At 36.1% G+C, this 17233-nt stretch overlaps 2 protein-coding genes across 2 annotated transcripts in view; one reads left to right on the top strand and one right to left on the bottom strand.

The window, feature by feature from the left end:
- Positions 1-8156, top strand: part of TMEM255B (transmembrane protein 255B) — a 57180-nt gene extending 49024 nt beyond the window's left edge. Inside the window, exons 8-11 of the mRNA XM_081326758.1 lie at positions 1324-1467; positions 2345-2499; positions 3567-3646; positions 7938-8156. Coding sequence (XP_081182884.1) covers positions 1324-1467; positions 2345-2499; positions 3567-3646; positions 7938-7984 — 426 coding nt within the window. The 3' untranslated portion in view covers positions 7985-8156. The remainder of the gene's footprint in view (positions 1-1323; positions 1468-2344; positions 2500-3566; positions 3647-7937) is intronic.
- The window catches only part of GAS6 (growth arrest specific 6), a 56001-nt gene continuing 46637 nt past the window's right edge, over positions 7870-17233 (bottom strand). Inside the window, exons 11-15 of the mRNA XM_081326751.1 lie at positions 15112-15276; positions 12708-12876; positions 11346-11518; positions 10816-11044; positions 7870-8095 (exon numbers count right to left, since the gene is read on the bottom strand). Coding sequence (XP_081182877.1) covers positions 7947-8095; positions 10816-11044; positions 11346-11518; positions 12708-12876; positions 15112-15276 — 885 coding nt within the window. The 3' untranslated portion in view covers positions 7870-7946. The remainder of the gene's footprint in view (positions 8096-10815; positions 11045-11345; positions 11519-12707; positions 12877-15111; positions 15277-17233) is intronic.

Genomic DNA, 17233 nt, shown 5'->3' with positions numbered 1-17233 from the left:
AATACTGCATAGCCCTATTACACAATGGCATGTGATTGTTACAATTCCTTAATTCCTTAATGACACCATGACAGTCTGGCTCGGAAGGGGAGTGAAAGGGAAGAGGCGGGTGTGTGGGCGGGGACTTAACTAGGGCTTATTTTGAGGGTAGGGATTATATTAGGCCCACCCCCAAAAATCAAGCTAGGACGTATTTTCGGGATAGATCTTATTTTGGGGGAAACACAGGTATATATATATATATCCTTTTGAGCTTCCTTTTGGCAATTTTACATACCGTTCTAATAAAATTTAAGATTACATCATAATTATCTGCTGGTCATAATGTTTTATCCTCCATGGAATATGCCTGAATTGCTATCTTCTAGAACTGACTGTGCCAACAATGTAATTAACATGAATGTTGTGATGTTAAATAAAACATGATTGCTTACAGAAATATCTTACACTTTTGGTTGGCATTGTATACCAAGCTATCAGACTTCACTTTTATTCAAACGTTTGACAAAGTTATGCTTGTAACTGAATTCTTATGCAATTATTAATGTGGACAATTTTATATTTCCAAAGTGGGGCATGGAAATAAATGACTGTTTAGGAAACACAAATCAAGATTTGCTAGGCAACTGAAAGAAAGGCAACTTAAAGCAGTCATGCAGTGCTGAGTTGGACTTTTTATATAAAAATCCACTCTTGGCAGAAAGCAGTTGCCAATCCCGCTCCCAGTGTAATATCCAAATCTGACTGCAGTTGCAATTCCCTAACCTATGCCTGAAGCATTGTCTTAAAAGAATGTTTCTTCTTGCCCCTACGAATAGAACACAAAAGATTGAATTCTACCATAAACTAGAAACAAATGTTCAAAAGCCACCTGAATGAAACAGAATTTTTCTGCTAGATGTTGGCCTACAGAACCTTCTAACTCATTGTTTTTCAACCTTGGCAGCTTTAAGATGCTGGACTTTCAGAATTCCCCTCCCAGAGTGAATCTTAAAGCTATCAAGTTTTGCCGTAACTCTTTGCTGCCCTGTAGTGTTGTGTGAATTTTTGTGGCCTTAGGAAAGAGAACTTGCCATTCCCATTAGTAGCTCATTTTACAAGCTCCAAATAAAAGCAGGCTTGTTTTCAAAACAGTGGATTTTTAAATGGGGTAAAAAAAAAAAGATTTATTTCTCTTTTAAAAAACCTTTCATTTGCCCATCTATATAAATGGAATGGCATATTATTTGGGAAGGTATGATTAATGTATCAAGGGAAAAAATATCCAGTATTGAAATCAGACGTGGAGAGGAAGTAAAATTGATTCGTCTTTCGCCACTGCAGGTGCCTGTTTCCCAAATTGCCTTCAGCTCTGCTCCACCACCACAGATCCTTTACAATCCTGCTCAGCAGATCTTGACATATGCTGGATTTTGTCCTTCAGCAGCTTCTGTTCCTCATTATCCTACCTATCATCTGCCCCTTCAGGTAGAGTACAGGAGGGGTGCCAATACATTTGGTGTTCACAGTGGCATTCTGGATTGCTTTTATAATAGGGAATTTTGTGTGTGAATCAATGGGTGCATATTGGCTACTCTAATCCAAGCCTATGCAGTGAATACCAGGTGGACAAAAGGGCACCTTTTCATGTGTGTGTTATTAGGAATATCTTAACATTTATATTAGCATTTCTCAAGCTTAACCATTTGAATAGACTGGTTGGGAATTCTAGGAGTTGACGTCCTCACATCTTAAAGTTGCCAGTCTTGAAAAACACTGATATATAAAGTCAACAGAAATGGGTTTGTGCAGACAAAGAATCAGAACAGAGCAGATAAATCAGAGTTTTGTTGATACTGAAGGCTAACACAGACAATGTTTACAGATAGTGTTAAGCCAAGAGTTACTTTAGCAATAATGGTCCTTGGACAAAGCAAGAATAAACAGAGTCATTCCTGCAGATAAGCATATGCTTGTTTGTTTGCTTTATTGCTTCTGGCAATAGACAATTGGGCCAAGCACAAAACTAACCAGAAGCTTGGGATTCTGGATTTAAATATCACAATAAGATATAATTAAAATAAGCAAAGATTTATCCACTTAAAAATATTTTCAAACTGTGCTTCATTATATATAAAGGTGTCTCACTCCTTCCTTTTGTTCACTACATCAAAAAAAAAATAAATTTAAAAAACCCTGTGGTTTAGACTTGAGAATGACTGTAGGTTGAAGTAGGTGCATGTGTGTGTGTAAAATGTTGCAGAATTTGGGGCTTAGAAATTATGAAATATATCAACATACGTTTTAAATACAGTTTTACAGTTCAGCTTCATTCATTATAAGGTTTCTCTTTGTCTTGGTACAGCCTAGCAGCAATTTCCCAACATCTTCGTCTACTGATGTATCTTTAGCTGATGATCCCCAGCCATCTTCTCAGGCCAGCTGTAACCATGGGGTGCCTCCTAATGCTCCTCCATTATACACACCAGCCTATTTCTTGTCAGGTGAAAAGCCTCCACCGTACGTACCGTAGCCAACAGATTATTATCAACCTGTTTTTGAAAAGAAAAATAGCTTTAGCAGTGAGATCAATGTGTGCTGACTTGGTTAGCTTCCATGTCATTTTGTGTGGCATTGTATTTCCCCATTTTAAGTCACAGTGTCAGAATGGAAAATGGGCAGAGTGAATGTAAACAAATAGTCCATAAAATCAATGTCAGTTGGCTACTGGCTTATTCCCAGCAATATCAAGTGATTTATTTTTACCCCAAGAGGTACCTTCTCTGACAGAGTCACAAGTGACTGCATGTGAGATTTATGTCTGGTTAAACTTAAGATAATTTTTTTAAAAAATAGTATGACTTAACTCTTATTTACCAAGGAAACCTTTAAACTGATCTACATGTCACATAACTTCTATTAATTCCTTCTAATTAAGAAAAAATGGCAGAAAAATGGCATTTGTTTTCATACACCTTTCAATAAGTCATTTCTATAAGTATTTTCCCTATATATTTGTATGCAATTTGTGACATGAGATTTTTATTATAATATCCAGAGAAAAGCAGACTCCCAAAAGTATAATGCAATCTGAGATATGCATTCAGTTACTTTTCCTTTAAAACGCAGACCAAATCCAATTGCCCAATTTTCCTAATCCTGAACTATACTAAGTTGTATTCAGGATCAGGTATAGTAATAAATAAGGTTAGTCAAAACCAAAATAAGAATATTCTAATATTATCCCTACAACCACCTGCAATAGGTTAGCAAGGCAGATGCATATTTGTTTCATATGTGGTTTTTAACTCTCTAATTACAACCCCCATCAATTTTTTATAGGAATGTAAGGTTTATCTATCTTTTCATATTATCCAAAGTTGACAATTTGATTTATCTCCAATAAAAAATTACCTAAATTTATTTAGATATCTCTGAGCATATATATAGCCAACTGTCTTAGGAAAAGAGATGTTTCTCTGTTTTTCTGCTTATTCAATATCTTCTTTTGGGTAAAGATATGTTCCAAAAGATTGTGGTAGTTATTTTACAATAAAATATTATGTACATGTTTTTCATATTTTCAGGGTATGCATTTTATCAAACGGAGGGATAAATAATCTAATCCTTGATTATGATCTAGGTTCCTCTCCTTCCCCACCCCAAGGTACTATATTGAAACATGGAATATATTTTAAATATTTGAATTTGTTCTCCTTGTCTGAATAGTTGTGTTGCTTAAGACTTAATACTGCTGGAAATAAAGTTATTACTTTCTGCATATTGCAGATTCAGCCAATTAATAATTGGGCATAAGAAAGGACATTGTAAAAAGAATCTGTTGGGAAAGAGGATTTGGGGTTCAACAACTTCTGAAAAGGCTGGACAGAGTTCCTTCTCCCCATTGCCTGTTCCTAGTTTAAAAACACTCATGTTGTCAAAGTCTCAGAAGGCCATAGGGCAGAGGCCCCCAACCTTTTAGGCACCAGGGTCTGGTTCTGTGGGGAGAGGTTTTTCCGTGGACCCGAGGGGGCGTGGTTTTATGTGCTGCCTGCATCCCATGGATGGGGCTTTGCTTGTTTGTGCGGCCTGGTTTCTGGCATGCCGTGGCCCGGTGCCAGTCCACGGACTGGAGGTTGGGGACCCCTGCCATAGGGGATACAGCAATAGTAGGGTTTTCTTTCCTTCCACTCAATTGTGTCTGATTCTCAGAAACTTCCTGGAAAGGTTCCTGCAGTTTTCTTGGCAAAGGTTTTCCTTCAGAAGTGGTTTGCCATTTCCTAGGTATGAGAAAAGCAACTGGCTCCTGATCACCAAGCAGGGTTTGTGCCAGAGGCAGACTAGAACTCAACACTCTCCCACTTTGCAGCCTGATGCCTTATTCAGTACACCTCTCCTAGGAAGTTATTAGGGCTTGCCAAATCCTCTTCTGTTTCATTATCCGCAATAAACAGAGCTGGCCAAGAAAATATATGCACAATCTGACATAAAAAGGATTGGTCTTGGGAAAAAAGTTATTTAAAATTATAGCCCTGAAGAAATAAATGTATTTTGCATTGTATTCCCCAAATATCCTCAATAGTAGTATTACCAGCCATTCTTCTTATATTATTATATATTTATAATCTACAGTAATATTTCTCTAAATAGTCTAAATGAGGATATATATGCTTGCTTTTCTCTTTTTAATTTGCATAATAATACCTAACACCATAATGTAAACATATATTTTAAAGTTTCAAAATGCTGAATTATCTGACAGTGTTTCTCAATATTATGAACTTTATGATGTGTGGACATCAACTCCCAGAATTCCCCAGCCACTTCGCTAAGGAATTCTGGGAGTTAAAGTCCAACATCTTAATGTTCACAAGGTTGCGAAACACTGCTCTATGATATGCAGTCAGTTCAGAACCTTATATAACTTATTACAACCAGGAACATTTCAGAACAAGAAAAGGTTGTTTTCTTAATTGGTAGAAAAAAACAAGCTCAGAGAGCATTAAGGACCCCTTGTTTCAACCCTGAACTACAAATATTCTATTGATTCCAAACATGCTTGACCTGATATAATGGGGATTCTGGGACTTGTTTTTTTAAAGTATCTGCTTTAAACATATTTTTAACTGAGTAAGAACAATTCCATTGCATGAAGGGGCAAATGAAATATTTTTAGAATAAAGTAATTTGGGACAATTAAAACTATTTTATAATTAAATAATTTAGTGCTTTTAGATATTTCTGACCACACTGAACAAACCAATAAAGGGCAACCTCCATTCCTAGACAGGGTGTAGTCCTGGGAAAAGAAATTTCAGTAGTCTAGTTCCTAAAGTAAGACGATTAATAAAAGTCTTGGAATCTGCTTGGGACTAGACAGGAACCGATATAATGTGTGAGGTATTTTATATGATGATACTTGCTCCAATGTAACAAACCTGAAAAAAACAAGCTAGATTTGGGGCAGAATGTCTATAAGAAGAAAACCTCAACCATACCAACTTGTTAGCACTCTGGTGACAGTACTTAGCTACTACAGAGTACAGACTGATATTCTTCAAAGATATCTGAAGTATTAAAGGCACTGTGACACTTCCAAAAGATGGCTAAAATCAACCCAACCAGCTGAAGGGTAGATCAGAGTGTGTAAATTAACCAAGGCCATTGTGTACTGTATTTGCAGATAATGAAAAAAACTAGAAAGGTTTGTTATCTTGTATACCAAGAGTTTAAATAATAACTGAAATTTGAGCCAGGTCAGCATCTCAAAAGACTGAATTCCCTGGTTTCACATCTCTGTTCCGCATCTACATCATCCAAGAACTAATTCGGAGATAGGAATTCTAGAACACCAGCAAAGTAGAATAAGGTTAGATATTAGTAATTCCTATTCTCTATATGGTGAAATTTCAAGCTCAGTTGGAGGTTGGCTACAGGATTTTTGCTCTCAATCACAGTAGCTTTTCCAATCATGTTGAAAAATATTACCAGTGTATCTCCAATAGACACATACAGTTATGCTCTCTATATTTTCTGAGAAAGGAGAAAAAATATACAGTGATATATATTTGTGGGCATGTCTGTGTATGTGCATGAAACGAGAATACACGAACAGATGAATGAATGCAGGATAAATGCCATGTGTTTAAATAAAATCCTTTAAAAATGTTTTTGTGGGCCTCTTCTTATATATGGAAAAAATAGCATCACAAAATGACTTGATATAAATAAGATAACCAACCTCAAAAAGCATCCAATAGTTGGTGATAAATCAGAGGGCTACACATATATTACTACAAATATACATGTATGTTTTCTTAAAAGCTTTACCTCTTTCTTCCCCAATGCAATACTGCTATTCTATAGTTTGTCAAGCAATCCAATTAGTAAGCTGCTGATAATGTTACAGTGACATAATGCAATTATATGATACTAGTTTGTAACTATCCCCCTCATAGAAAAAATATATTGCTTTACTCCTATATTTTTTCAGCTTTTGGTGGGCTACATTTGAAGAAATGTTGTTATGTTGGGATAGAAAGGCAAAGGTCCTGGGGCAAATAGCTTTCCCAATCATAGACAAAGGCAAACATGTTTTGAAATAACACAAATAATCTCAATAAACAACAGTAAGTTTTTAGGAACAGCAGGATAGACATGGGCTATATAAAAATTCAAGACAGCCCAAGCTCGTTACTTTTTCCAAATTAACTTCTTAATGGGGTAGTTATCTGTAGCATATTAAGACTTCATAAGGCCATCTGTTTTGCTTTTATTGGATTCCAGGTTAGCCTAGAAAACCACTGGGTACATGCAAAAGAAAAAAAGGAAGACTGAAAGGGAATACTTGAGGCATGGAGAACCCTATTCCCAGAATGAAAGAAGTTGGAAGCAGGCTGGAGCTCATCTGTTTAAACTTGTTCAGTCCAGAACATGACTATAGCCATCCCCGATGAGACTGTTCTGCACTGTAGAGGCTAAAATTGAACTTAAATGCTGGGTCTTCCTTCCTTTAAATGACGCACTTATCAAGTGTCAGGAAACGGTTCCTAAACTGCTTCTGCTGGAACAGACACTCTTTTTGTATTTCATGATCCTTCTACTCTTCTGGATAAAGTCAAGTCTACATTTGTTACTGAGAAACAGAGAGCTGAGGGAACTGGTTATCCAAAGATAAACAGGAAAACAGGTTTAAAATCCATACCACCCTTTGAAGCCAAAGGAAAAAGGTGGAGCATTTCATCCTATGCTTTTGCATATGTTTGTACTGTATCCAAAGTGACAACAGCATTAGCATGACGATTTTAGCTTACAAGCCTTAATTTTCCATTACAAATTATACCTCTGACAAAGCCAAAGGAACCAAGAGAGGAGAATGGAAACCACTATTGAACATGTGGATTTAAATGTCCCTTATTCCCTCCATAATTGCTGTTTGCCGTGAAAGATTTTTCTAAAACCCAAAGCCAAACATATTATGTTTAAATTAGATAGAAAAACACATTTGCTAAGCTTAAGCTTTGAAAGGGAAAAAAAATGTTAAAATCTCACTTGCTCACGTTCAGCTAAAGTAAATGCTGTCCTTGCATCATATAATTCAACAAAAAGTTTTATTTTTTCATATTTTGTAAGTCAGGAAGCAGCATTAAAAAAATACAGAATTATTTTTAATCTTCCAGTCCACACAAAGTAATTTACCAGCAACCATGAACTGTCTCTCAACTACTCACCTCAGACAACAATTTGCAACTTCTGGTTATTAACATTAGTCTTCTCAACTATTTACAAATATATTACATATTTTAAATCCTCTCAAGCAAAGAAATATTTCAATAATTAACTCAGTAGATCCTACATAACTTCAGTGTTCACGGGAACTATACACGCAGTGCTGGAAGTCTGAATAATTTATAACTGAAATGCACATATGTTGAATACAAAAATTCTCTGTGTTGCAGTGGCATCTATTAACCAATTTCTACTGGAGGACACGAATGGGAGGTGATGTTATTGGTCTTTTGGAGCGCCTCATCTAAATCCAGAGCTTGATTGTTAACTTTCACTGTCATGCAGCCATGGTAGGAAGCAGTAACTGGAGTTGAAGTGACAGGAACATCTGTGGTGTTTTTAAAACAAACAACAAAGGAAGACATCTTCAATAAACACTACTACCAGGCTCCTTATTCTTCTTAATTTCAAAATATATAGAACAATTGTCCTTTTTGATGGTGTAAGTGGTTCATGTATCTTATAATGGCTATATGAGCAGTTGCCCCCCCGTTATGAAAGGAAATATTCACAAAAAGCAACCTGTGCAAAGGAAGAACCAGAACTTATATCCTGTAATGAATTATGTTTTCTTACACTTCTTTCAAAATCTTCCCTTTAATTTTTAAAATAATCTTTAGCTTCCCCAGGTGATGGATTCAGCATCATAATCCAAGCCCTGCCTCTTTGTACATGTATCCCATATGTAGAAAAGGGTGGGGGAATGGACTGAAATACGTTCCCTATCTTACCAGCTTTGTCCCTTCTGGTAGATGACACTTCTCTTAGACAAAAGGCTAACACACAATACACATAACAAACAGGACTAACTTTGATTCCCCCCATTGGTTACAGCATCGTGACTTTTTTTACCACACCCTGTGAACATCTCTGTATTATATAATCAGTCTCTGGGATGTATAATTATCTCCACTGCCTCACTGGACTCAGAAGCACTGCAAGTTCACAGTTTTTGGTAAAATGATGAATGGACATGCATTTGCCATTTGCTTCCTTTGATCTCACCTGCCAATTAAGCTTTAGCCCAACAGGTAGTCCTTGACCTATGATCGTAAAGGACATGTGATGGTTGTTAAGTAGGATCACCTTGGTTAATGACCCTCACCCCTGCTCTCCCTGATGAGGTCAAACGACCATGCATGTTGTTATGTGGAGCATGGAGTGCCTCTGGAGTGGGAGAAGCCCTGAGAGGCCTAATGCAGGCACTGACAAATCTGCCATGGGCCTCTCAAGACCTTCCTCACCCCGAGATACCACATGCTCTGCTTGCTAGTCTCAGGGTCCCCAGAGCCCTTGGGCCTACTTCCTTCCCCCCACATCCCCACATGCCTTGTACAAAATTAGAAAAAACCTATACTTTTCATATGAAACATTATAGCATTCTCTCTTCTCTCCCTGAAACATATGGAATGTAGTTTCTCCTATGGGCCTTGGCTGGTATCCAGAAAGAATCAGGAAGAAATTAGCTGGGAAAAAACAACTGAGTGATTTAATGCTTGGATGGGGTGGGGCAGAAAACACAAGGAAAGGCAGATATCAGTTGACAATTGCATTCCACTTCTGCAGGATTTCTCTACAAACTGCTGCAAACTCTTGCATCAGTTAGTATAAAACCAGTTAGTAATATGAAAGTTGTTGGTAAACAGGTAATTGGCCTATAGTTGTCTGATCCTATATTTCATTACCAGGTAGGCTTTGCCAGATATTAGCCACTCTTCAATTTTACATCCTTGTGGTATGTTGTTAAATTGCTTGGCGAAAAGCGAGCAAAGGTAATACCAATGGTAAGAGGCATCTTGGGTGCAATCCCAAAACAATGGAGCACTGCTTGAATACCATCGGCACTGACAAATTCACCATCAGTCAATTTCAAAAGGTGACTTTACTCAGAAAAGCTTACATCCTGCAACAATATCTGTAACACCATCAAACATCCACATCTGCTTAGCCCAGGTCCTTGGAAAGGACTCAATAGACAGACAAAAATGCTAAATCTAGTCTCAACATCTGGCTGTGTGATGAACCATAATAAAATAATGAAAATAATGAATGATAATGAATAGACCAAGTCTATAATGAAATAGATAATGAAAAATAATGAAAATAAAATAAAAACCATAATAAAAAAATCCATTTAAAGCAGCTATGTCCTTCCTTAGGACCTTTCCTCAGTTTGCACCAAAGGATTGCATAGCCCTAAGAGTCACCAAATGTAATAAAGATTAAGATGTGCCTTAATCCAAATGATTATAGAAACCATCAACATGTATGGATTTTGAAAATGTTTTGTAAGCTATTTCAGAATTCTGAGTCATTATATAAGCTATACCAAATAATCACATATCTACTGAAATATTTGGCAGTGGTGGAAGCTACTGATCATTTGATGACAGCCATATGAAAGCATCTCTAAGCATCAGGAGTGGTATTTTTATGACCTCTGCACATCCAGCAATTGTAATAGATTTCTGGACTATTTCCTGTAAATAACTTGCAGTGCACTGCCTGGGTATTATAAAAAGAAAATCATAATGTTTGCTAGTGGAATATGTTTAATTGCATGAACAGCTAAATAACAGCCTCTGCATCCCAAATGATCTGATGTGGCTGAATTCATGTACTACAATTATACAAAACAATAGCTAGCCTTGAAGGGAACTCTATCATTAGCTCTAATATAATGGACAAACGTTCAAGGGAAAATTATTTGCTCTTCCATGAACAACATACATATTGTATGCTATATTATATTCACTTTCAATTATATCTTTGTGGCTCTTTATTAAATACCAGGCCTAAGACAGCCTGAGGTATATATTTTTTCCTCATTAGAATAAAATCAGATTTAGTTGTGCTTCATTTATCTTCCCAAAGGATACAACCTACACACTATAATGTGATTAAAAGCAAACAAGTCAATAAGGTTTGTTCTTGAGAAAGTCATACAGAAAAGATGCAAAAGTCCCTATTTTCACAGACCACCTTGTTGACCCCTATTCTATTGATGAGCAGATCATATGCATTCTGGAAGTAGCATTTAATACTCACCTGGCAGTCCTCCCACATAGGTCTTTACAGATGATTGTAGGTAATTATCTAACACAGACAGGTTATCTTCCAGTTGTGCCTGGCTTAGTTCGTTCTGTCCTATAGTCCCATCCATGGTCAAAACTATCTGACTATTGCTGATGGAGATGTCCACCAAGTGCTCTTGTTTGTCACAAATGCTTACTGCCAGCCTGCAAACTACAGTGTTCTTCACTGCCAAGATAATAAACTGTACAGCAAGGACATAAAGAAAAAGTATGTCTGTTAATGAAACACTGACTTACTGAATTTCTAAAAAATATTAAACACTGAAGATGTTATGACAGATAAACTGCAGTGGACAACCATTCTAAAGTATTCTATTCCCACTCCCCAGAAATCTTTGAAAATATAGTTTTATAGTTAATCACAATACAATGCATTTATTAATATGAATTAGTATCTATGCAACTGTTCAATAATTTAAAAGTTTCTCCTTGTTAAAATTACACATACATGCATGAAATATTTTACTACATATTTGTGTTTACCTGTTGCTTAAGCTTCTTTGTGGAATGATAGTCAATCAGAGCCACTGACAAAGGGACTATTGCTTCATTGCTTACAAGAGCAAAGAGCACCCCAGTATCTGTGGCAGGACGAATTAAAATATTTACTTTCACTTCCCACTGCTTCCCGGTTTCATTGATATCAAATGGATAAACTACAGAAAGAGAAACAGAGGGCTAAGTGCATACTCTACTATTTTTAACACTTCAAATAATCAAACAGTAGGTAGGATTTTCTCAATCATGGTAAGAACAAATGGCCATAATCAAAATTTCTTCAGTCAGAAAAGTATATGGTTATGTTGCTATGTTGTATTAAAATAATATTTCCATCTTTTTAACAGCTCTTTTGTTAATTTCATAAAAAGCACTGTGATTGCTTTGACTAGTTAAAGTCAAGATTATACTTTTTAATCACCAAGACATCTGGATTGCAAGAACCTGGTCAATCTGCTGGGTCTTTAGGGTCCCTAATCATCCAATATCTTGAGCTGCAGGAATTAATTCTGTGTTTCTAATCAAAACAAAATAGAACAAAGAAATAAAGCTGTTCTCAGTTCTATTTTTACCTCAGTGCATTATTATGTGTGTAATAGTACAGAGAGCTTGCTGGCTTTTTGTATTTCTATATCTTGTTTTTATCTATTTATGCAAAATATTTCTTTGCCATTTCTCATAGCAAAGAATCCTGAAGGAGTTGAAAAACCCAGTAAAACTAAGGCAGAGAAAGAAAACAGATTCAAACCAGTTCATTAAAAGATAAATGTTACACTAAATGATTGGGAAAGGCTAATATAAAACTTTGGCACCTGATGTAATTTGCATAGTCTATGCTCTTCTTTCAGCATCTCTTTTACTTTCTATTTGAACATAATATTGAAATTAAAAACAATGTTATTGCTCAGAGAAGATCTGAATTGCACCTGTAATAGGTATGTATATTATTCAGCCTCAAGAGATGTCTATCTATGAAGTCTGAATCCATTCAACATTGCCAGATGTCATGAGGAAAAATGACAATTACATTTTAGGCCCTAGTGAATTTTCTCTCCAAAGTAATGACTCATGCCATGCATTGTCTGCCAGGTTATGTTGGCAGGAAAAGAGGCATATCACATTGCAACCCACAAAAGTAAATCATCTTATATTTACTGTGCTTTCCTAAAAGCTATTAGATTGTGCATTATACATATATTCAATATCCTTTGTAAGAGTTTTGCTTTTTCAGAGTTATTTAAATATTACAATAGTTCCATTAATTTTTCTTCTTCATCCATGCCTAGAAGACATATTAATTTTCTTGTACAACTTTCATTTGTATAATAATTAAGAACAAGTACTTACCATAATTAAGATTAAACATAGCAAATCCTTTGCCAGGATAGAAAGAGCCTCTTCCTGCAATTGCAAAGCACTGCATCCTATCATTTGTTCGGATCGTATCTTGGATAGTCATGTCTTCCTTATTCAGCCAATTCCAAGCCCTCATACATCCATCTAGTCGAGGGTTAATCTAACAAGATAAAGGGAATTACCTTTCCTTGAACTGCTGATGAAAATGGAATGGGGTTTATCCAAAAATTTTAACTTAGAAAACAATGCTTTTCAGTAATCCCAAATCTCTCTTCAATATATTGAATTATATTTACACTGAATAAATATAATATATTATAAAACAACATAGGATTTAATCAACCATGATTTGATACCACTGCCAGGACATACAGTAGTATTACATTACTTCAATGGCCTTTTTTTTGGTAAAGATAGATCATACAGACTTATGTAAGTTTATAGTTTAGCTGCATTTGGAATGCTGTGCTCAATCCAATCCATCTAAAAAAGAGAACAGCAGGGGGGGGGGGAAACGTGATAGCATTTTTCCTACAATAAGAAGATAAAACCTGAGAGATTTTACCTTCAGAGCAGGTTGGAGAAAGACATCTGTAAAACTTAATTCATCTTATAGCATCATGACTGTAAGATGTGGATAGAAACTGGCTGGCTATCGTAAGCCAACCAAAACTGCTTCACGTAACAGGTAACATAAGGATGTTCTGCTTTAAGCCAAAGGGTGCCATTTCTCTGCCAGAGGACAACATCTATGTTTGATCATCAACCAGGTTGGGCAGGTGAGAAGAGATGGCAGCAGTTGACTCCTCTTCCAAATAAATAAAAGCAGTGGAAGGAAAGGAAGGGCAGGTGCGGCTCATGTGGTCCCTCCTGGCACCTTGCCACCTGCTGCTTTCTTTTTTTTATTGAAAAGTTTTATAAAAGTTACAATATTATCCCATCCCCAACCCACCCCTCAAACCCCCCTCCCCCTCCCCCACTTCCCAAAGCTGATTACAGGGTTACAAATATAAAATAATCATAATCTAACTAACATTAACCAACTATATAAATAACCAAATACATAATGCACTTTAACCCGTCTATAACATAATTACAAACAATCTAAAAGTATCCAACTTATACTAATACAATAATAATACCGTATAATATATATATTATTATAACTAATAATAATAATAAAAAAAAACTTAACAATCTAGAATTTACTCATAAGCTAAATGGAAATTTTTGGTCCCATATTTTTTCTGAATATAATCTATCCATCTTCTCCAAACCGAAATGTATCTTTCTTGTGAATGATCCTTCAAGTAAGCAGAAATCTTAGCCATTTCTGCTAAATTTGACACTTTTAAGCGTCCATTCCTCTATAGCCACTTGCTGCTTTCATTGGTTCATAAGAAGCTGCAGTGTCACAAAGCATGGAGAGAATAACCAGAGGAACAGAACTATGTCTACAGGCTATGAAAATGCGAATCCCTCTGAGTGAAGAACTTGGGTGCAGAGCTGGTAGAACAGTTTGTTAGAAGAGTGACTGAAGGATTCATGAACAGGAAGGCGTGTAAGGTAAGAAAATAAATTTTAATGCAGCATGATATCACTTCTTAGGCTAAGAGTTGCACTTTTCCTCCCAATGATGCCATTTTAGTTTTATACACTTTCTCTCCATTTGAAGAACATTATATAATTTTTTCACTGCCGTGAGCCTGATTTTCTAAAACCATCTTTCCATCTTTTGTGAAATCGATCACTGCTCTATCTTCTGTATTTTAGAGTGGTTGGTTTTATTTGTAATTTTATTCAGTGTATTATTTGGATTGGACATGTATAGACCATTCTGCATTCTTCCAGAGGGAGTAAATGTAGAAATGAAATGAATCATAAATAATTTTCAGTCAGAAGTTTCTCAAGAACGCATAGCATTACAAGTTAAAATGTAAGATTCCATATAGTCAGCAAATTAAGTACTGAACCTTTACAGAGTTTGCTCTGATAAAAGTTGCAAAACGCTATCAGCAGGGAAGCATAGGGGGGGAACCCCTAAAGAATGCAGAGGAGTAAATAGACTTGCTAATAGGGTATGTTGACCTAGAGCTCCCAGCTAAAAATAGATATAAGTGAACAATAGAAAAAAAAATAAAAAGAGCAGAAAAGCCAATTTCTATAGTGTGGAGAGTAATTCTGCTCTCTTGAGTATGTATTCTACTGCACAAATTTACTCTTGTGGTTAAAAGTGATCTGACTTATGAGGGTTTTTTTTTTAAAAAAAATGTATTATATTTTTTCCCTCAGGGACTATTTATTTTCCCTTACTTTGAATCTAAGATAGATCTATCCCTTGTTTCACCAGTTGCCCAGGTCTACTATAGATGTAAAATGAATGCCATGAACTTACAGAATGGATAAGATGATGGGTCTTGAAAGGAACTCCTCCAACAGTTAGATTTAGTTGATAAAGTCCTCTGTCTTGAGTAAACAAATCACCTGAGACAGCTATCCTCATAACTGCATCCTTATTGACTTTTATAATTAAACTTCTTTCCAATTCTTCAACTGATATCTAACAGAACATAATTACAAAGGGATTAAGAGCGAAATATGAAAAAAAATCATCATCCATATAAAACAATATTATTCAATGAGTTAATTTCAAGTCATCTGGTGGCCATGAATCCGGCTTGTCTTCAGAAATACATACACCCCAATAATTTATTTTTCTCAACATTGGTCAACATTGTAATTTCAAAAGTGAAGCAAGGAACAAAAGGGAAAGCTGGCTTAACAAAGCAGTTTCTGTAAGCCATTTCAAGTGAGACTCCACACATTAAAATTGAAAGTCTGATAGTATTTTACATACATTTATATTTGCTAACAATAACAAGACAAACCATATGATCAGTAAATAGCTTTCTCTCATGTTCCAATCATATCCAGGTAGTCCTTGACTTATGACCACAAATGAGCCCCAAATCTATAGTGCTAAATGAGACATTTGTTGTGAGTTTTGCCCCATTTTACGACTTTTCTTGCCACTGTTGTTAAGTGAATCATTGCAGTTGTTAATAACCCAGTTGTTAAATGAATCTGGCTTCCCCATTAACTTTGCTGGTCAGAAGGTTGCAAAAGGTGAGCACATCACCCCGGGACATAGGAATTGTTATAAATATGAACCAATTGCCAAGCATCCAAATTCTGATCTTGTGACCAAGGAGATGCTGCAACAGTTGTAAGTGTGAAAAATGGTCAGTCACTTTTTCCAGTGCCGTTGTAACTCTGAATGAACTGTTGTAAGTCAAGGGCTATCTGTATAGAACTGGTGGGACATTTGACCATAGATTCATGTATTTACCAGATTTATCCCAAGTAATATCTTCCCCTAAATAATTACCTAAAAACTAGGAGAATGGCTGATAAGAAGAAGCTATTATACAGAAAGGAATAAGCAAAGGACTGCGAACAGAATGGTGCCTTTGAATATTTTTAAAGATTAGTGGATATTCTGCAGAAACAGTTTGCCTGGTAAATTTAAACCTTTTTATAATGTTTAGACAAGGATTCTCCCTTCTTTTATCCTTTCCATGGATAGGGTGGGGGATTAAGATTGTGCGCATTTGAATTTCTCTGAGAAATGTACAGGATTACAAGAGAGAATGTTCATATACACATATAGCAATAAATTAATTTTGAAATATGTACAAGTAGTTCTTGTTATCCATTATTTTGCATATATTGATAATTAAAGATCAGATTCTGAAATTCATGAAAAGTAATCATAAAGAAAAAATACAAGAAATAGCCTAGAACAAGAAGACTTGACTGCTTATTCTTTACTATTGATAGTAGATCTTGAAAGGCAGACTCTGTCTCCCAGTTTAGTATCTTCATTGTCAATTCTAAGACTGGTTGTTGTGCCTGTTGTCATTAGGCTTGTACAATTACAGTATTTTATGATTCTTACCAAAACACAGGAAACTACTACCAGAACTGGTTCAAGAATCATTACAAACAATTATGACTAATGCACCAGCTTCAAGCACATTCCTTATCATCTGAAATTTCACAAACAGCTGGAGATCAAGAAGCTTTCACTTTTTGCACTCCAGCTCTTTTGGACAACTATACAATTTTATCTACAAGAGGGTGAATGTGAAGGCCTATCAATCAAGGGCTTCTCCATTTTGTCTGAATTTAATTTCAGTTTCTCTGCATTCGTCCAGCCCATTATCAGGCTCAAAGACAGTCAAGGGAATAAAACATTTTAAATTAGATTACATTAAAACCCACTCTAAACTAGAGAAGTGTCATCTGTACAGTGATGTATGTCACTATAGGCCAGTGATGGCAAACCTTTTAGAGACCGAGTGCCCAAACTGCAACCCAAAACCCACTTATTTGTTGCTGGGTGCCAGGTGGGCATGGCCTATTGGGTGGGTGTGGCTGTGGTGGTCATGGAAGATTGGGTGGGTGTGGCCAAGGTGGATATGGTCACCTCAGTGCCGCTCGTGGGGACAACTGTG

Source organism: Vipera berus (assembly GCF_964194415.1).
Source record: "Vipera berus genome assembly, chromosome: 4".
In the NCBI taxonomy this organism is placed as follows: Eukaryota; Metazoa; Chordata; class Lepidosauria; order Squamata; family Viperidae; genus Vipera; species Vipera berus.
The sequence above is the reverse complement of the archived record's forward strand: the minus strand, read 5'-3'. Positions and strand labels throughout refer to the sequence as shown.